Here is a 22965-nt window from a genome sequence, read left to right on the forward strand (position 1 = left end):
TTATGATAACTTTAAAAAAAATACGCTTGTATCAACCTAATACTATTCTGGCCTTGGATTTTGGTTTGTCGACTAGTTCTGTTACTAAAATCATAAGGGTTACTGTTCCGGCTATAGCATCTGTACTTAAATCACTTGTATATTCCACCTGCATCCGATGTCCAGATGAATCTACCTATTCCATTTAGAAAAAAATACAATCAGGTTCAAAGCATTATCGACTGTTTTGAGATTCAAATTGAAAAGCCTGTTGATGCCGTAAAGCAAGCTCTTACGTGGTCGGATTACAAAAACTGTAACACAATAAAATATTTAATTTCAATAACACCAGACGGCTTAATAAATTTTATTTCACCAGGGTATGGCGGCAGAGTAAAAGATTCATTAATTTCACTATGCAACAAAAAAAAAAAAATTTTATTTCACTGGGTTCACACTATGTAATTATGTTTTGTCACCTTAAAACTATGTCAAATATCGAAATAGAATTGTTCTATCACATCACGTTTAATAGTGAAACGCATTTGTTGATTTCACTTAAAAGTACCTACATCATTAGCAGCCCGTAAATGTCCCACTGCTGGGATAAAGGCCTCCTCTCCCTTTGAGGAGAAGGTTTGGAGCATATTCCACCACGCTGCTCCAATGCGGGTTGGCGGAATACACATGTGACACGTGTTTCCTCACGATGTTTTCCTTCACCGCCGAGCACGAGATGAATTATAAACACAAATTAAGCACATGAAATTTCAGTGGTGCCTGCCTGGGTTTGAACCCGAAATCATTGGTTAAGATGCACGCGTTCTAACCACTGGGCCATCTCGGCTCTACATAACTGGTGACAAATATACAATAAGTGTTATTCTGCATTTAAAAAATCACTTTTTTTCTAGCGACTGGCTTTTCTCTTATAGTTAGTAGTGGCAGTATCCCTCTGGAGGTTCCAACAGAAGTCTGCAAGCATGGCTGGCTCCCATCTACCCTGATAACGGTTCTCGTATTCTGCAATTTCTTGTTGAAATCTTTCCCCGTGTTCATCACTTAGTGAACCCATGTTATCGGGAAAAAACTTAAATGGGAGTGTAAAAAATGAATTTTTAACGACATATTGCATTCTAGTTTCTGATAGGCATCCAGCATCCGATTAATTTTGTGATGGAAATTCGGTGATTTGTGATTTCCGAGAAATTTTTTTGTGACGTCGACAAAAGCCAACCATGCATTTTTTTCAATCGGTTTGAGGTTCGATAAAAAAGCAGGATCATTAACCAATTTCCTTATGTCAGGACCGATGAAAATACCTTCTTTAATTTTTGCCTCACTTAGCCTAGGAAACTTTGTTTTAAGAAATAAAAATCCAGGTCCGTCTTTGGGGAGTGCTTTTACAAATTTTTTTATTAAACAAAGTTTGATGTGTAACGGTGGTAAAATGATTTTCTCAGGTGGTACTAATGGTTCGATTTTTAAATTTTTTTGACCAAGCACGAAACCAGATCTTAAAGGCCAGTTTTGTTTTATAAAGTGATCTGAACGCGCTCTACTATCCCGTTCACAGAGAAAACAACAATATTTTGTATAGCCGGTTTGCAGCCCTAAAATTAAGGCCACTACCTTTAAATCTGCACATGCATGCCATTTGTGTTCTTCGTAGTTGACCTTATCCAGAATTTGTTTTAAAATATCGTAAGTTTCTTTTAAGTGAGCACCGTAAGCTACAGGCAAAGATGGAAGTATATTACCGTTATGGAGTAAAACCGCCTTCAAACTTCGTTTGGATCCGTCAATGAACAATCTCCACTTTGATACATGCTTGTGACCCAATGCTGACATTAATCCATCAATATTATTACAGAATACTAGTCCATCTATTTTTGAATAAAAGGTAGCTAAAGCAATATGACGTTTTCGATAAGTTGTAATGTTAACACCACTTTGCAATAGATTCCACTGTTTTAACCTCGAGCCTAATATTTCGGATTTTTCTTTTGTCAAATTTAAATCTCTAACAAGGTCATTTAGTTCTGACTGACTAATCAAATGTTGGGTATGTATGTTATTATACTGTTTATATACTGTATTTTTATCATTTGTAAGTAGCTCTCCGCTATTGGAAGGGCCTGCTTCGTTTTCTTCAATAGAACTCGATAAACTTGAAGAACTACAAAATCTTTTCGGTACTGGAATGTCTGGCGAATGTGGTAGCGGCATTGATACTGATTACACTGTAGCATACTTCACCGAATGTTTTGATTTTTTTGAATAACCTTTCACAGTTGTTAAACAGAAGTAACAGTCATCTACGTGATTTATCGGTTCACGCCTCTGCATTGGTACACCAAAAGGCATCTGTTTAATATTGCCTTTGTACCAACCCGTCAAATATTTATAACATTTTAAACAACACACTTTCGTTTCGTTCATGTTGCCACACGCTTGTGTAGATCTAAAGCAAGTCGACCTGCTAGATTCAGTGGTGATTTCTGCACGTGGAATAGTTAATCTTCAAAGCAGTCTGTTTAATTTAGAGTAGCTTCCTAGTGTTTTAAGCAAAACACATTTAAGTTTATTTTATTGTATTAAAAATATAAAATATTGAGGTAACGTACATTCCATTTTCTATTAATGTTTGTGTTATTTATAGAGTTTTAATAAAACTATCTTACAATAGGATAATGTTATTTTATTAATTTATCAAAAATATTTTCCTTCCAAAACTTAATACATTTTTCAAACATATCATCACAATATTTTTTATTATAAACTACTTCATGCACATCAACCTTCCTTGAGGTTTCAAAGTCAACATGTGCAATACAAAATAGGACTTTCCTTTTTCCGGTCATTTGCATTTGTGTTTGTATCTGAGCATAATATTTTTTGCCTAGTTTACCTTTACTACAATACGTAGTAAAAGTATTTGCCTTGGTTGGACACTTTACTTCTAGAACGCAGTCATCAGTAAGTCCGTCAGGCGAGGTACCAATCATAGGTCACTCATTCTTTAAAAAAAGACCAGTATCCACTATCTTAATACTATGTAGCTTCGAGACTTCTTTTATGACATCCTTTTCTAATTTTTTTCCTCTTTTGATAGCATTCGTTTGATTAAAAGTTACAGCACCAAATATTCCTCCTCAATTCCTCAACTAAGGAGCCATCTTTTGTTGTGCACTGAGCAGCTTCGTGCATTTTTGAAGCTGTTATACGTCCGTAGCGCATCTCAAACCACAAATTTGAATCTGATTGAGCTGTTGTTGTATCCTGTTGAAAAGAGGGTTCTTTTACTTGATGACATCTTGATTCTGTCATTTCGTTTTTACAAAATGTTATAAAACTTTCAACGTGAAAATCAACACAGGATTTTTTGAAACGATTAATTAAATAATTAATGGACATCTTTTCAACTTCTTTTTTTTCACATATAAAATGTGAAAGAGAACATTGTATTTGAAGCTCTTTAAGTTTTAATGCTACTTCGTCAAAAAAAATATTTCCATTCTGGCCGACTGAATGAAGTGTTACACCACTTGTACCGAAATCTTTAGCTTTAATCATTTTCAGTGTGGTACCAATACCTAAGAGCTTAGATTTTTTCCAATAACACTTGGTAGCAGTCGTTGAAGGCTCCTCGCTTCGACGATGTAGCCACATAAAAATGCTATAGTATGCTTACAGCCACCTCTGCTGGCGGCACAATCTTCGCAGGTTACATTTAAAACTTCTTCATCCTTTTCATTGCATTCTAAACTGCAATGATAAGGTGTGGTGCGTACGCGGTGCTTATGGCGTGATTCTACATTTAACCGTACATCCATCACCTACTCTTTTTACTTTAACATAACCAATAGCATCATCGCCATAGCTGTCTCTTGCCGATCTGAAATAAGTTTTCAATAAAAATAAATGGTCTTACGTATTTTGTTAGTAAAAAAATACAAATAAATAAAAAAGGTCTAGTACAACTGTCCAAACATCTATATTTGCAATAAAAATTGAGTAAAATAAAATAAAATGACCTTACGTATTCTACTTTTTGAGTTTGTAGCAATACGTCGTCGCATTATCAACAGAAACCAAAACTTATGTCAAGTATGTAATTAACTAATAATAAACTTAACTTATTTGAACCGCATGCCACACCTATTACGACCCTTTTGAAACAATGAAAAGCTTTCAGATTTTGTTATTGGAATTTGAAGTAGCAGGCGGTCGCTTGTAACTTATTTCTCCGAAAATAATTATTTATTGCGACGTCTGTTTTTTGTATAAAAACTTGTGCATTCGTTTGAAACAAGTGTGCATTGAAATAAGTTATCTATGTCCACTCCTATGCTTGTATATATACTCGTGCATTTTTAAATAAATTCATTAATTCTGGAAAGTTTTCTTACCTTTGCATTTTTATCCCTCGCATTTCGGTGGCAACAAAATCACTATTTGTTGATAAATAATGAGCAACCATTAATCCATCTATTTTAGGTAGATTATCGGATTGCCCTTTTTCGAATCCTTCGTCCATTTTATTAATGTAAATAATCGAATAATATTTACTATTATTAGACTATTAACGTAATACGCGAACGAAAACACGACAAAATACTGCGCAAGCTATTACAACTACAGTATTCTGTTAACGTTGGTGTTGCTAGTGTGTGCGGTTTGAACGTGTTACGTAAATAATAAGCAATTTGGGATTTATTTATTTATTTCATCCAAATTATGTACATGTGAGTTACAAAAGTCAGCTTTATCTTTCAATGAAATTTATAACGAAAATGATGCAGAAAGGGCATTTAATATTTTTTATGACACTATAATTCTTTTTTATAATTTATGTTTCCCCAAAATATACGTAAAAATTTCAAACAAAAAATATCATAATAAATGGCTTACCAGTAGTCTTCGACGTTGTTGCGTTAAGAAGCGTTTTTTGTATCTTAAATATATTTCGTGTAAGAGCAATAAAAGAAATAATAAGAAAAACTATCGGAAATACTCAACAATTTTAAAAAAATTTTATTCAAAATGCACAACGTATAGACAATAATCGAAATATAAGTAAAGCTAAAAATAAGTGTAAATCAGCATGGCAAATCATCAAAAATAATTTCAAACACGATAATAAACGTAAAACAATACAGAAAATAAAGTATAATAATAAAGAATATACAAATCCGAAACAAATTTGCGAACATTTCAATAGATTTTTCTTAAACATCGAAAATTCCTTAGCACCTGAAAGAGCATACTGTTACAATATCCCCTCTAATCCTAAAAGTTTGTTTTTAACCCCACTAAATAATATAGATATTTACAAAATTATTTTATCTCTAAAAAATACGAATGCTACAGGATATGATGAAATAAATACAAACATTTTAAAATATTGTGCTAGTATTATCGCCTTTCCCATTAGTCATATAATAAATTTATCGTTGCAACAAGGACACTTTCCAAATCAACTCAAATACTCTTTAGTGAAGCCTCTTTTCAAAAAAGGAGATGCCACAGAAATGAATAATTATAGACCTATCACATTGATTCCAATTATATCTAAAATATTCGAAAAAATCATGTATGATAAAATTTACAATTTTATTGTTTCCAGTAAATTATTAAAATCCGAACAATATGGCTTTAGAAGAAATAATTCTACAACAAATGCGTGCTTTTCTCTAGTTAAAAGTATTACTGAATGCATAAATGCGGGTACCATTCCGGTGGCCCTATTTCTTGACATGAGTAAAGCCTTCGATCACGTAAACCATAAAATTTTACTAGATAAACTATATCTTTACGGCATTAGAGGAAATGCAAATAAATGGTTGGAATCATATTTAAAAGATAGGAAACAGGGTGTTGTACTAGATAGTATAGTTAATAAATATAAAATAACTCATAGATCTGATTACACTAATAAGAATATTGGAGTGCCTCAAGGTAGCATATTGGGACCCTTACTATTTATTTTGTATATAAATGATCTTCCTGATCATATAAAGCATGAATGTATTCTCTTTGCTGATGACACGACTATTCTAATTAAATGTCAAAATCATACGAATTTAAAAGAAAAACTAAAATCAGCTCTAGTAAAAGTAATTCATTGGCTTAAAGCAAATAATTTAAAAATCAATTTAAACAAAACAAATTTTATTACATTTCAAACTTATAGAAGTAAATTACAGGCCATTAAAATTAATTTTGACAAAACTGATATATCAGAAGCTAATAATACAAAGTTTTTGGGCATAATAATAGATAAATATTGTAACTGGAAGAATCATATTGAAAATTTATGTACCAAGATTGATAAATTTATATATGCATTGAGGCGTATAAGCCAAATAGTTTCTGTTACAGCTGCAATTACAGCTTACCATGGATATGTTGAATCTTTGCTAAGATATGGTATTGTAATATGGGGTAATTCTGTGGACTTGCATGTTGCATTTAAGACACAAAAAAAATGTATAAGAACTATTTATAATATTCATTTCACCGAGAGCTGTAAACCCATATTTAAAAGTCTAAATATATTACCCGTTCCTTGCCTATACATATATGAAATTAGTATATTTGTTCATAAAAATATTTATTTGTTTAAACGAAATTGTGATGTAATAAATACGCGTAGCAGATTTAAGGACAAACTGTACGTTCCAGCTCAACGATTAGCTTTGTATCACAACAATGTATATTGCATGGCCATACGCATTTACAACCACCTACCCAGAAATTGTAAAGAATTGTCTCTAAATTTATTTAAGAATTTTTGTTTTAAATTACTGATAGATAAACTCTATTATAGTATAAATGAATTTTTTGACGACAAATTTTAAATTATAAATAATATTGTAACTTTATTTGAATTAATTGACAAATAACTATTTATTTATAATGATGAAATTGAAAATATTTATTTAAATTGTAAAACTATAAACTTTATATTTGTAATTGTAGTAAATTCATTAATAGTATTATTATTTTCTTCAAAAATATTTGCACGCCAAATCGGCAGAATATGTTGGACCACTGTAAATGTATGAAATACCTTTGTTAACCCATATTCGAGCAAATAAACTATTATTATTATTATTATTATTATTATAATACCTGCCAGCAAGATATATTCCTTATTTATTCACTGATATAACCACTGTATTTTAACTACGATTCAAAATTCAAAAAGTGACAGTTAGAAGACAAAGAATGGACTCATTAAAACAGTCTTTCTCTGCTATGTCTGAGATGTTTCACACTAGAATGAACGAGTTCCAGCACGAACTACAGAAGAATTCGAGTAGCAAAATCGCTGCGACCACTTCATCCATTGCTGCTGATTTTGAAGCTTTTAAAAATTTTATGATAGCCACGTTGAACACCTTACAACATCAGGTTGAATTCCTTAGAACGGAATTGGATCGTCAGGAGATGCGAAGAAGGCGCAAAATGCTGCTCATGCACGGTATCCCCGAGATGTCTGTTTTCGCCGAGCATCTAGATTTGCCGAACTTTTCCAGCTCCAGTATAAAAACGACGTATCGTTTGGGTCGCTCACCGACAAAAAAACCAAGGCCCGTTGTGGTTAAGTTCACTGATGTCGTGGTTCGCAAACAAGTATGGTATGCCAAAACTAAGTTGAAGGGCACAGGCATCACACAGTCTGAGTATTTAACTAAGCCTCGGCACGATTTATTTCTTGAAGCCCGGAAGCGCTTTGGCGTCACCAACTGCTGGACCCGCGATGGATATGTGTACATCATCAGCCCAGACGGAGTTCGCCACCAAGTAGAGTGTCGGGGTGATCTGGAACTTATTCCCGTTGCGTCGAGGTCTGCAGTCGAGGATGGTTCTCCAGCCCTGAGCCCAGGAACGGTGGTAAAGAGCCCTGAGACTAGGCTTCCCATTTCTCGTACCAGAAGAGCGGTTAAGAAATAACTATTTGGTACTCTGTCACTAAATTATTCAAATTCAACTGCACTTTTACGTATTTCGCTACTGTACTCTAATACTGTATAAAATGAACATTTGTAACTGTTGTTTGGAATGTAGCTTCAATGTAGTAATTTATTAAATTTCTACCCACTTACAATTTTATAATGTAAACGAGTAAACGAATCTTATCTGAATGTGTGCAATACAAACGAATTTCACGCATATTATAATGCCATAGATTAGCGCTAATTTACTATTTCTTGTTGTTGTTATTTTATTATTAGATATTATTATTTTTTATTTCAATGTACTGATATTTCACTCGTTTATTGTTGTTTTTAATTGTTTTTGTCTGTATTTTTTAACTAAAGTAATTATGATATAATTGTAAGGTTTTAATAGATAAATTGTTATGTATTTTGTTAGTATGTAAAACATTGTGTTCATATTTCGATTATTGGATGTTAATTTGACTAATTTGCGATAGCCAATCAGAAGTGTAAGATTTTAATAGATATACTTGTTAAAATTGTGTAAGGTTTTAATAAATATACTTGTTAAAATTGTTATTTATTTTGTATAGTATGTAAAACATTGTGTTTTTATACGATCAATTAATATTTCGATTATTGGATGTAAATTTGACTAAATTTGCGATAGCCAATCAGAAGCGTTCGCCAATCACAGCGAAGACTTGATCATAGTTGAGGACGGCTGAATAACGAGAGGCATTCTGTTCGGAGCGCTCAACGAGGAAACAACGATAAATTGTTGTAATATATAATTGTTAGAGAAAGTAAATACTTTGTTTAAATTGGCTGACCTAAGACTCCCTATAGGTCAGAAGTGGGATCACCAAGAAAATTTCACATTTTCTTGTCAGGCCCTCATTATTAAAAGTAAAAACGTAAGTAACGAATTTTAATATAAGTATTTTATTGATATTTTTTTTTTTGTGTACAAAAATTCTTGAGGAGGGTTTTAATGAACCTCTTTATACATTTTATACCGTCTGTATTAAAAAGTAAATTTTGATGATAATAGTTTATTTTTGATTAGTTTTTTTTTTTTTTACGATAAGACAAAACGGAAATAATTGTTATTTGTAGTAGGAAATTATTATTCGGAATAACGTATATAGAGGATAATTACTATATTAATCGTATTTATTTATTTTTAAAATTTTTGGTATAGTGTAATAAATGATGAAGGTTAACGGTTAATTTCAAATAGACTTTAACGGTATCAACAAAAAAAAAAGAGAAAGGGATCGAAATAAAATTAATTTTCCAATTAAATTGTGTACTTATAAATGAAATATATCCTATAAGATATTAAGCTGGTATTTAAAAGTTTCAGATAAATAAGAAATGGAAGGCAACGATGATTGCACCCTTGGTGAAGAGCCTAAAAAGGACAAAACCCTAGGTGGAGGGTCGGGGCTAAGAAAGGGAACCCTAGGTGGAGGGTCAGGGGAAAGAAAGGAAACCCTAGGTGGAGGGTTGGGCTTTGGAAAGGAAACCCTAGGTGGAGGGTTGGGCCTTGGAAAGGAAACCCTAGGTGGAGGGTTAAGGCTAAGGGATGAAACCCTAGGTGGAGGGTTGAGGTTAAAGAAAGATACCCTAGGTGGAGGGTTGAGGTTAAAGAAAGATACCCTAGGTGGAGGGTTGAGGTTAAGGAAAGAAACCCTAGGTGAAGGGTTGAGGTTAAGGTTCGGACGTGATTCCAAAGAAATGAATCAGGTAAGTAATACGTCTGATGAAGATGACCTTGGACAGGACTCGAGACAAGAATCTACAACAGGTGGTACACGCAAAAGACATCGAAACATAAATAAAAGGCAACGAACATCACGTTCATATGTTCGGCAGCATCGTGGATCTACATTATCCGACACTGAAGAAGAGTCGATTCCTCCACGAGTTGAAAGGAACAGAAATTTACATACAAAGTACGGATCAGCTGGCACAAGAGAGCAAAGACACGCTGCATCAGGGTCAGGAAGTGAATCTTTGCCATCAAAAAGAGCAAGGATGACAAAATGTAGGGAAGAGGACAGGGATAATAAGTTAATGGATAAGTTTTTATCTATTTTAGAAAAGGTTAATAGTTCAGATAAACCAAAAATATCATTTAATGCGAATGTGGTACCGGAGTTTAATCCTTTATCGAAAGATCAAAGTGTGTTAACATGACTTACAAAAGTGGAAGAATGTGCCGAAATTTATGGCTGGGAAGAAAGGGAAATCATACATTATTCTTTGCCTAAACTAAGTGGAGTTGCCAAAACATGGTATCAGGGTCTGACTTCGGTATTGCATACGTGGACTGAATGGAAGAAGAAATTGTTAGAGTCTTTTCCATGTAAAAAAGATTATGCTGAACTTTTAACAGAAATGTTGGCCAAAAAGGCAAAATACGGTGAGTCATTAGAGCATTATTATTATGCGAAGATAAACCTACTAAACAGATGTAAGATTACAGGGAAACAAGCAGTAGATTGTCTTCTATATGGCATAGAGGACCGAGCAGTAAAAATTGGGGCTCAGGCAGCTGAATTTCGAGAACCAGAACAGGTATTGAAATATTTTAAAACGGTTAAAATAGGGCAAAGCAGAGATAACCAAGAAACTTTACGGCGAGGAAGGTTTGGAACTAATCGGTTGGATTCCTCGAGATCAAGTAACTTTATTAATAATTCAATTAGATGTTTTAACTGTAACGAAGTTGGACATCCAAGCTTCAAATGCGAAAAGTCACTATCTCAGGTGAAATGCCATAACTGCAACGAATTAGGTCACCGCAGCTCCAAATGTAAACGGCCCCTCTCCAAATGTGGAAATTGTAATAGAATTGGTCACCTCACTTCCAACTGCTACAAGAATACGGGAAGATCTGCTATCGATGTCGGGCAAAACTCTACATCAGGCAATGATTTAAAACAAGTATCCGAAGTAATGACTGAAGTCACTGGAATAGATAAGTATGTAATGGACATAAGGATTAATGGACGTTCGATTTCCTGCCATGTAGATCTAGGGAGCCAATGTTCCCTTATCAGAGAAAGTTATGTAAAATCTCTAGGTCTTCAAATGATTTCTCGAACCAATTTGCCGGCATTCAGAGGCATAGGAGCCAGTCTAGTAAGTCCTATAGGAGTAGTGGTTGCCACGGTTGAGGTTCAAGGGTTAGTAGAAACAATCGATTTATACGTTGTTGAAGATTACGTTCTGATGCATCCTGTTCTTTTGGGGCATTCATTTACGGAAAAACCCGACATATTGATAATCAAAACCCCAGATGCGATTAAATTTCAGAGAATGCCTACAAATAAAATCAATTTAGTCTCCACCTATGACTGCGAAGTTCCCTGTAACTTAATGCAAGCAATACAGGTTTCCACTGGATCCAAATTTGACAGTTGTGAAGTGCATGTAAGAGGTACCTTACGTGGCCCAGAAGGTAAGGAATATTATTTAATTCCCGGCCAGTACGAGATTAAGAACGGTCGTGGCGCAATTCTAATTTACAATACTGCTCCGAAACCCTTAAGCATCGACAAAGGAACTCTTTTGACACGGTCTTTGCAACAAAACCAAACATTAACAGGTGATGTCAAAAATTCATTAAGCGTTATCTTCGATGACACTGTTATGAATACGTCCGTAAGCTTGAACCAAAAGTTAGACACAAAGCAACGACAAGAATTGAAAGATTTGCTGGCAAGATACAGTGATTGTTTTTCAAGTGGACTACATGACTTGGGATTTACAAATGTCACTGAAATGACTATAGAACTAATTGATGGTGATCCAGTTGTATATCGCCCCTACCGTATGTCGTACGCCGAAAGACTGATGGTGAGTAATATGATTCGCGAAATGCTGGATAGCAAAATAATCAGAGAGTCGTCATCACCTTATGCGAGCCCAATCATCTTGGTACAAAAGAAAACAGGTGAAAAACGTTTATGTGTTGACTACAGGGCCCTCAATAGGAAAACTAAAAAGGATCACTACCCGATGCCACGAGTGGAAGATCAACTTGACCTATTAGCAGGTAACACCTTGTTTACATCTCTAGATTTAGCTTCGGGATATTATCAGTTCCCGATATCGGAAGAGTCACGACCTAAAACGGCCTTTGTGACACCAGATGGGCAGTATGAATTTAATCGCATGCCTTTTGGTCTGGTTAATGCCCCCTCAGTCTTCCAAAGGACGATAAACAAAATACTGATGGAAGCGAAAATTAAGTACGCCATTGTTTATATGGATGACGTCTTAATCCCATCGAAGGACTTTAACGAAGGATTACAGAGATTAAAGGAAGTACTACAGCTAATGAAAGAAGGAGGATTAACTTTAAAGTTGAGTAAGTTTCATTTCTTTCTAGATTCTTTAGATTTTTTGGGATTTGACGTGAGCGCGGATGGTATCCGACCAGGCAGTAAGAAAACTGAAGCGGTCTCTGAGTTTCCGCGTCCTACTAATCAACACGAGGTACGCCAATTCCTTGGTTTGTCCGGTTTCTTCCGACGTTTCATCAAAGGGTATGCAATGATTACTGCTCCGCTAACAGACTTGTTAAAGAAGAATGTTGGATGGTTTTGGAACAGCGAGCAAGAACAAGCATTTGGAAAGGTAAAGGAGTTGCTAACGAGTAGACCTATACTGGCACTATATGATCCCAAGGCGGAGGTAGAATTACATACGGATGCTTGCAAGGTTGGTTTGGCAGGTATATTACTCCAACGGAACTCTAATGGGGTGCTACAACCGGTCTCATATTTTAGTCGTAAGACAACTGTAGACGAACGTAAGTTACACTCCTACGAATTGGAAACTCTCGCAGTTATCGCCTCTCTCAACCGGTTCAGAGTATATTTGATAGGAATACCGTTTAAGATTCTAACAGATTGCAACGCACTAAGATCCACGTTAGTAAAAAAGGATCTGATACCCCGTATATCTCGCTGGTGGATTCAGCTACAGGAATATGACTGCACAATAGAATATCGACCTGGTTCTCGAATGACACATGCAGACGCACTCAGCAGGAACCCGATAAGCAACAATATAATTCAGCACCATGTATTAGATGTTTTACCAGTACAGGAAACCGACCAAGATTGGATATCGACGGTGCAATCCGCTGACGATGAGGTAAAAAAGATCAAACAGATTCTGACGGATCCATCTGTTGAAGAAGCTATCGACATACATAAAAACTATAAACTCAAAAATGATAAAGTTTATCGTATCATTGGGGATGAGATGAAATGGCTCGTGCCTCGAGGCGTGAGATGGCAGATTTTAAAAATGAATCACGACGATCTGGGACACTGGGGGTTCGAAAAGACTTTGCAACGCATAAAGGAACATTATTGGTTCCCAAAAATGCGCAGGTTTGTTAAGAAGTACGTTGTTTCATGTCTAGAGTGTGCACACCATAAAGCTCCCGGTGGGAAACGTGAAGGTGAGTTACATCCTATTGAAAAGATAAGCACGCCGTTTCATACCATACATGCGGATCATCTGGGACCATTCATAAAAAGTAAAAAAGGAAACTGCTATTTATTGGTAATAGTAGACGGGTTTACTAAATATGTGAGTATTAACGCGGTCAAAAATACAAAATCTTCAACATCGGTACAGGTTATAAAACGGTATATGAGCTATTTTGGAGTACCGACGCGCTTAATTACAGACAAGGGAACGAGCTTTACGAGCAAAGTATTTCAGAACTTCATTGCTTCATATGGCATTAAACACATCCAAAATGCTGTGGCCACCCCTAGAGCCAATGGTCAGGTTGAAAGGTTCAACAGGACTATTCTGGATGCACTGTCTACGTCCAACCATGGTGGAGACGAAAAGTTATGGGATGAGCACATTCCAGACATCCAAGTTGGTATGAACACTACCAAGCATAAAACAACACAGAAAAGCCCTTCAGAGTTGTTATTTGGATTCAACATTATCAGCAGGACTGAGGGTAAGTTGAGTGAAGTCATTAACGACACAGTAAATAGAATTCCTGTTGAAGAATTAGTCGACCTGAGGCAAGAGGCTGGAGAGAAAATAAAAGAACAACACAAAGATGCTGCTAACTACAATAGACACAGGAAGTCAGCCACCCTATACAACGAAGGGGATCTGGTAAGAGTAGAAAGGCAAGTACCTAGCGATGGTAAATCACAGAAACTTGCCATAAAATATCAAGGACCCTACCGTATAATAAAAGTACTCAAAAATGATCGATTCTTAATCGAGGATACGCCTATGACTCGAAAACATGGTCGAAAATATGAAGCTATTGTAGCAATAGACAAAATACAACCTTGGATGAATTTTACTAGAAATTATGATTCCGATTCTTCTGAAAATGATACCAACAGAGATGATCAAAATGAATAATTTCTGTTGTCAATGTAGTATTGTTGTTGTAGTATGTTATTCACTCAATTCAAACAAATCAAATAAATTGTACTTATATTGTTATATTCAAAATAATGAAATATCGTAATCATTATATAAACTTAGAATAAATTTCATTAAATAATATGTCGATCAATATCTTATAGAATGCATGTATTTAAATTAAATTTATGAATCAGTGATGTATTAATATATAATTTAATTGGATGTTAAGTCTACTGTATTGATAACCTATTATGATGTATTAATGGAAGTAAAATAAATAAATAATATCAAATTATGTTCATTATAACGAAGCTGTGTAATAAAGCGATGGGACTCGCTTAAAGTAGGATGGCCGAGCTGTAAGGTTTTAATAGATAAATTGTTATGTACTTTGTTAGTATGTAAAACATTGTGTTCATATTTCGATTATTGGATGTTAATTTGACTAATTTGCGATAGCCAATCAGAAGTGTAAGATTTTAATAGATATACTTGTTAAAATTGTGTAAGGTTTTAATAAATATACTTGTTAAAATTGTTATTTATTTTGTATAGTATGTAAAACATTGTGTTTTTATACGATCAATTAATATTTCGATTATTGGATGTAAATTTGACTAAATTTGCGATAGCCAATCAGAAGCGTTCGCCAATCACAGCGAGGACTTGATCATAGTTGAGGACGGCTGAATAACGAGAGGCATTCTGTTCGGAGCGCTCAACGAGGGAACAACGATAAATTGTTGTAATATATAATTGTTAGAGAAAGTAAATACTTTGTTTAAATTGGCTGACCTAAGACTCCCTATATAATTTAAATTTTTATTACGTTTTTCATTTATTTATTTATTTATTTTTTGTTTTTTATTACTATTTTTTTTTTTTGTATATCTTACCTTTGATTGACCTTGCTATAATAAATAACTTGTAGTAAGGTGTTCAGTTCTGTTTTCGTCATTTTAGTTTATCATTGTTTTGTATGTAATATAGAAGGTGGGTTACCAGGGTGGCGGCGAAAATGACGATACGTTATATTAGAAAACACTTGTAATGCTCATTACAACGGTTAAAATACGAATGCCCGATATATTTAAACTGGCGGTATTTATACAAAAATATCTTGACCTAATTTAATACTAAATTCGCAAACTTAAAAGATAATATTAAACATTGTTTATCTTAATTATTCTAATGATTATTTACGGACAAATATTATTTAATAATACAGGATTATGTAACATTAAATATTAAAGATTAATATATTACACCGGAAATTGATAAGCAGCAGATAACCTAGCCAGATTAGTAAAATGAGATTCTAGTAGCTTAATCCTTACATTATACATAATAAAACAAAATTATTATAGCATTGATTAATCGACATAATTTGAGAAAATATAAATAACAATAAGCACTATTTATTAATTGCGCCGGAAGCTGAAGGCGCCATTAATAAATAGAATAATATATAATAAAATGTTCCAAGTATAAACAAATATGAATCAACTATTTATTTGATTATGAAATTACTAATTAAATTGTTGAACAAAAGTTTTAATCTATACTTATAAATAATCATCAAGATGTACCCGAACTAGCCGTATATGTAGGACCGGAAGTATTAATTGATAACAGTAATCTTAGTTTAAAAAAAAATGAATTTTAACAAAAATAACTTATTACCTATATTATAAGTGATAACTGTAGTACTATAGATATAAAATAATCGGCGTAAATTGTTCTATTTTAATTAGTTTTTTTAATTTTTTTGTTTATTCTTTGAGTGGGTTTTTTGACTCGTTTAGTAATATTTTGTCTTTTTTGTTATATGTTGTTGTATAACTACAAACCTGTAACTTTAAGGTTATTATAACAGGACTGTGTTGCTGGTGGGACATTGTAAACTTTATAATTATTATTTATACATTATTTTAGTGTAATTATTATTTTATTATTTTTAGTTATTATATATTTGTTTCTTTTTTACTATGACATGTCAAGATATAAGCCTCGATGATTCTTTTTTCTCACTGTCTTCTTCTAATGAATTGAGCACAAACTGTAGCTTTCACAGTCTTCCCACTCTTAATGAAACACTTGATTCTATTTTCTCGGATGTAATGAAAAACTTTAATATTATACACATCAATGCTCAGAGTATTCCTGCACATTATCCAGATATGTTGACTTCTTTTGATAACAGGAATATCCATGCTATTCTGATATCAGAATCATGGCTTAAACCATGTTTGTCCTCTTCATCTTATGTTCTCCCTGGTTTCCAACTTATTCGGAATGATCGTCCTAATCGTACTGGTGGAGGCGTTGCTATTTATCTTCGCTCCCACCTGTCCTTTACGATCATTGGCACGTCTAGTGTTCAAGCAACACCAGGAGTAGAATATTTAATCATTGAACTAGCATTTTCGAAAGTTAAAATTTTACTCGGTGTGTTTTATAGCCCCAATTCAATGATTGACTATTTTACTACTTTTGAATCCCTTCTAGACCAGTATATTCCACTGTATCAACATTCCATTATAATGGGAGATTTTAATACGTGCCTTTTAAAATCTGACTCTCGCTCTTCTCGGCTAAGATCACTAGTCCAATCTGCCAATATTCATATGCTCCCTCTTTCTGCAACTCACTGTTTCCCTAACTGTACTCCGTCTCTTCTAGATCTTATTCTTGTTTCTTCCACAGATTATGTCGCTAATAATAATAATAAATAATAAATAATCTTTATTCACATAAAAAGTTACAAAGTATAATGAAGTCCCTGATTTCTGAGCTAGGCTCAAAGACCTGTAATAACAGAAATCAGAAATCGCTAAGCATGGCCAATGGTCTGCTGAAGCCTTCTCCTATCATGATTTGATTTATCTTTCCTACAGAATACGCCCCCCTAAAGCCAAATCGAGAATCCTTCTGCAACGCAATTTTAGTGGTATGAATTTAGAGCATTTAAGGGAGGATGCTTTAAAAATTTATTGGAATGATGTTGTCACTGATTCTAATATTGATAACCGAGTGGCAAATTTCAACACACTTCTAGTAAAATTATATGACAAACATGCCCCTATTCGACCTGTTCAGCTTAGGCATCTTCCTGCTCCCTGGCTTACGCAGGATATTAAAACATTGCAGCATAAAAAAACATTGCAAAATCAAAATACAAGGCTGATAGTTCTGACGAAAATAGAATCAGGTATAAAAATATTCGGAACCGTTGCAACAGGTTGTGTAGAGATAAACAACGACGCCACATTCATAAATCAATAATCGACAAAGAAGATACTGGCCGAGTTTAGAAATTTCTTATATCTATTGGAGTTGGGAAAGCACGTCATAATAACCATCCTAGTAACATTGACTTGAATCAGCTTAATCAGCACTTCTCGTCTTCTTGCTCTATCGATGATGCCACGAAATTAAATACTAAAAATCAAATTCTAGCTTTACCCACTTCTAATGATCCAGCTTTCATTTTTTGTCATAGCACTGATAGTGATGTTGAGAGAGGTATTGTAGAGGTGAACTCTAATGCTATCGTGGAACCTAACCTGGAAAGATGCCCAAGTTATTCCCTTACCTAAAAAATCAAATCCCTCCCGCTTTTCCGATTACCATCCTATTTCCATACTTCCTTTCCTATCTAATTTACTATCTAATTTAGTATTTGAACGTATTGTGCATAGACAATTAAACCTTTTCCTATCTAGACAAAATCTCCTTACCCTTTTCAAACCCTTTTCAATCTGGTTTCCGAAAAGGTCATAGTACGACTACTGCTTTAGTCAAAATTACCGAGGACATACGCCTTGCTATGGATAATCAATGTCTAACAGCGTTGATCTTACTAGATTTTAGCAATGCCTTTAACAATGTTGACCACGAGCTCTTACTAGCTAGCTAGCATTATGCTCTCTTAACATATCTCCTGAAGTGATGGACTGGTTTCAAAATTATCTTTGCGGTCGCCGGCAACGAATTCGTGTTGATGATTCCTTTTTCAATTGGTGCACGATCAAGGCCGGTGTGCCGCAAGGTGGCGTGTTGTCTCCTCTCCTTTTTTCTATTTTCATTAATTGCATTACTTCTCAATTATCTTCTCTCTACCACCTGTATGCCGACGATCTCCAATTATATAAACAGTCAAAATTAACTGATTTGCCTAAAACAATACAAACATTAAATAAAGACCTTGAATCGATTGTACTTTGGAGTAAATCACATGGACTTAAAGTTAATCCTTTAAAAACACAGGCAATTATAATCGGCAGTCAAAAACTAGTTACCCGCATTGATTGGCCCAATTTTCCTAATATAATTGTTGATGGAACACTTGTTCGATACAGTGAAACTGTAAAATATCTAGGTGTTGTTTTTGATAGATTTCTGACCTGGACCCCCCAAGTAAGCGAGGTGAGCAGGAAAGTGTTTGCATCTATCGGATCTCTTCGCAGATTGCGAAATTTTCTACAGATACCAACTAAAATTGTGCTTGCACAATCTCTCCTGCTACCGATTCTCGATTATGCTGATACCTGTTATCTCAATTTAAGTGAGGAATTGCTTAATAAACTTGAACGCATCCAGAATCTTTGTATACGGTTCATATTCGGACTTCGTAAATATGACCATGTTTCAGAATTTCGCGAAAATCTCAAGTGGCCCTCAATCCGCCTTCGCAGGAATACTCACATTCTTTCCCTATTATACAATATCCTATTTAATCCTACCTCTGCCTCATACCTTAAAGAGCGCTTTGAATTCCTGAGTGATACTCATTGTCGCTCGCTTCGCTCTGACGATAACTTGATTTTAAAAATCCCCTCCCACAATACATCCTTCTATTCTAAATCCTTTTCTGTGGAAGCTGTACGGCTCTGGAATTCCTTACCACTTACCATAAGGCGTGCTCAATCCCTAGCAACATTCAAACGGCTATTAAAAGCAAACCTCTTCCCCCCGTAAATTTTGTCTACCTGTTTCCTTAATATTTATTATTTTTATTTTTCTATTTATTCTAAACTCCTACTCTGCGATATATTTGGCTTATATTTTAAATTTATTATTTCATGTTACTTATAGTCATATTTAAACTGTAGTATAAATTATACATATAGATTATTATATATTGAATGTAGTATATATATGTTTACTATGTATATATATAATTTCGTATAAGTATGTTTTCTCTCATATATGTACACCTGAAACGTTTAAATGCTGTTTACTATGTCCTTTTTTTTTTTTTTTTGTTTAACGAGGAGGAAATGCATTTACGCATGCCGCCCGGTCGGGGGACCGGGACGGGTATGTGGGACTCAACCGGGAACTAATGCCCCGTGCCAGGGCACGCTAGTGCTAATGCCCTGTCCTACCCACTAAAACCATCCTCGGGTTTCCACCATGCCGCCGAGTGGTGAGGCCACGGGATCGCCAAGGGCATGCAACCGCGACCCCACCAGCGGCAGCCGCCGTAAGGCGGCTGAATATACATGGAAAGCGCACCTAGTGCGCGCCTTCCTCCTCATCCTCCACGCGGGAATGTGGCGAACTCCCCCGAGTCCGCCACTGGAGGCTGGGCGTCAACGAAGCTGACGCCCTGGGGCGGATAAGATGGTAGGCTCCGCCGCAAACCGCCGGTGTAAAACACCTGGGAGGCTCGAGTAGCGAGCCCTCCCACTCCCTCCTAGCCAACGAGGCCACTCACATGGTCCGCCCTGACGCCGATCAGGGACGTACCAGGAGCAGCCCCGCGGCATCCCTCCCGCCAGTCTTAGCCGTGGCCGACGAGCAAGCTCAAGCCGGCCCCGTTGCCCAGGGTACACCACGAGGAGGTGACTGACATGTACCCCTGTTTACTATGTCCTACGTAACATGGTTGCCTGGCAGAGATCGCTGCTTAGCGATAAGGCCGCCAATTGTACATATAGATCAAGTTTTGCAATTACTGTATAATTTATTTATTCTTTGGTGTACAATAAAGAATACTTACTTACTTACTTACTTAACTACTATAAGTGCTGGCGACTTGATACTAAGCGGTACGCTGCCCGCGCGACGTGTTGTGATATGACGTCACAGGTACTCACGCGGCTGTTAGCGGGACACGATATTTTTCGAAACTTTGAATGCCTATAAAATCAAAACTTCTAGGTATTTTGACTACAACAAAAACTAGTGTTTTTGTATACATACAGACATGTATATATTTACTTATTTATAAAAAATATATAAATAAGTAAATATTATAATAATTATTATATAGGTATATAATAAAAATAAGTATACGCAAAAAAACAATAATAATAATTAATAGTAAAAATAAATGTAAAAATAATAAAATAAGACAATATTAAAACTCACACCCGCCGGCTGCTTTGGAATTCACAATAAGAAAATTAAAGAATCAGAACAAAAACATATCTACAAAACACTCATAATCTGGCAACAACATAGATATTTAAAATTTAAAATAAAAATAAAATAGCACGCCCGGGGAAGTACCACTCTCTCACTTAAAATCGGCGTGAAGTGGTAGCTATGCTACTGCGCTTCGTCCGGTATGTGAGAGTCCCGGAGGCCCGATCCCCCTACCCCCCAAAACATAATGGTTGTGCAGAATTTGGTTTTATTACCCCAGGAGGGTACCATCAGCGACTGCGGTGGAGAATCCCTCTCTGGGCATCCATGCTCAGGACGTACACAACCTGAGCAGGGATGCCCAGGCTGCCCTCCGAATTCTGGGGGGGGGCAATTTTGCGCTCACCACTGTTCGGGGCAAGCGGAGCAGGCATCATAAGGCAACCCCTACCACTCTCACCGTGGACTTCTGCAACATAAAGGGACTCAACTCCAACTTGGACGCCGTTCATATTAACCTTGAGACGTCGAAGCCAGCCTTGCTCTTTCTTACCGAGACCCAGATATCTTCTCCTACCGATACGACTTTTCTCTCTTACCCCGGGTACAAATTGGAACATTCCTTTGTACCACGAGCTGGGGTGTGCGTTTACGTCAGAGATGATATCTGCTCTCGACGCCTCGGCAGCCTTGAAGGGCAGGACCTATCAATTATATGGCTGCGAGTAGACTGCGACGACCATCCGGGAATCTACGCGTGCCTTTATAGGTCCCATAGCGGTAATGCCGAAACCGACCGACTGGTTGAGCACGTCCAAATGGCTACAGATTCCGTGCTGCAGCAAATCCCATCCGCAGAGATCGTAATTCTTGGTGATTTTTCGAGTTCCGCGACTAATACTGCCTAGACCACATTTGCAATCATTTAGAGGTAGCTTTCGCTTCGCAGCTTCAAAGTGTTGGAACGATATCCCATCTCCGATTAAGAACAGTACGTCTCAAAATAAATTTAAGGCACAATGCAAGCAATGGCTTCTATCAATGCAAAAGACGCAATGTGTCGGGACAAATGTGTGTAAATAAACCTAATATATTTAATTATTATTTAGATTGAAATTTATTAAAATATATATCGCTATTTACTTATACATTTTAAATATTATTATTTTTATTCAATATGAAATATTTTCCTTTTACTAGAATAAAAAAAAAAAAAAAAAGCCTCTCGGTTTTAATAATGCTTGCATGTTTTTTATTTTAGCCTATTGGGCGTGTAAATTGTATTCACTTTTATTATTTGGTAATTATATCTTCGTTTACCTTTTACTGCAATTACTGTAACGATTGTGTTGGCAGCATATGTACAAGGCGTAGACTGAAAAGCAGCCTAGCTGAGACTACGACCTTTTCACCAAATCATCAAATATCATATTGTTAACTTTTTTTTTTATGGTTTTGTACTTTAATTTTGTTTTTGTTTCTTCTTGGTGAATAAAGTTACTTATTATTATTATTATTATTTTAATGCTCACCATGCCGAATGGCTCGGATCGCGCACTACCGATCATGCGGGTAGATCTGTTCTCGACTTCGCTTTAGCATATGATTTGACACAACTAGTCCCCTCGCCAACGCGAATACCAGACGTGGAGGATCATACACCTTCCCTGTTGGACCTTCTGCTGACTTCTCATCCGGATGGCTACCAGGTTATCGTCGATCCCCCTCTGGGCTCGGTGGACCACTGTCTCGTCCGAAATACAGTGCCGGTTGCGCGGTACTCACGACCTCGTTTCGTGGGCTGCCGCCGAGTGTGGCACTACAGGTCAGCAGATTGGGATGGGATGCGGTCCTTCTTTGCATCCTACCCATGTAGGCAGGTTTGTTTCTCGCCGGATGATCCGAGCGTTGTTGCTGGCTCTGTTGCCGATGTGGTACTTCAGGGTATGGAACTATTCATTCCGTATTCTGCGGTCTCCATCGGTGGCAAGTCCCAGCCCTGGTTTCGTCGTTTCTGCAAAACGGCTTCACGCCGAAAATGGGAACGCTACCAAGACTGGGCTAACGCATCAGCGTCTCGTGATGTAAATACCTGTGCATTCAGAAAGGAATATAACTCTGCCTCTAGATCCTTCAAAAACGTGATTGCTAAGGCGAAGACGGAGTACATTGGCAGAATTGGCGAGCGACTGGTGCGCCTCCCTTCAGGAACACGTGCGTTCTGGTC

At 36.0% G+C, this 22965-nt stretch overlaps 1 protein-coding gene across 1 annotated transcript; it reads left to right on the forward strand.

Annotated features, from left to right (window-relative positions):
* Nucleotides 1-7212: 7212 nt before the first annotated feature.
* LOC125075676 lies at nucleotides 7213-7941 on the forward strand. The gene has a single exon (XM_047687388.1). It carries the CDS (start codon nucleotides 7213-7215, stop codon nucleotides 7939-7941), a length of 729 nt encoding a protein of 242 aa, XP_047543344.1.
* Nucleotides 7942-22965: the final 15024 nt, after the last annotated feature.

Source organism: Vanessa atalanta, chromosome W, assembly GCF_905147765.1.
Source record: "Vanessa atalanta chromosome W, ilVanAtal1.2, whole genome shotgun sequence".
Taxonomy (NCBI): domain Eukaryota; kingdom Metazoa; phylum Arthropoda; class Insecta; order Lepidoptera; family Nymphalidae; genus Vanessa; species Vanessa atalanta.

Excerpts from the sequence above, each read along its gene's own strand:
- LOC125075676 (XM_047687388.1), top strand. The coding sequence starts at position 7,213 with ATGGACTCATTAAAACAGTCTTTCTCTGCTATGTCTGAGATGTTTCAC.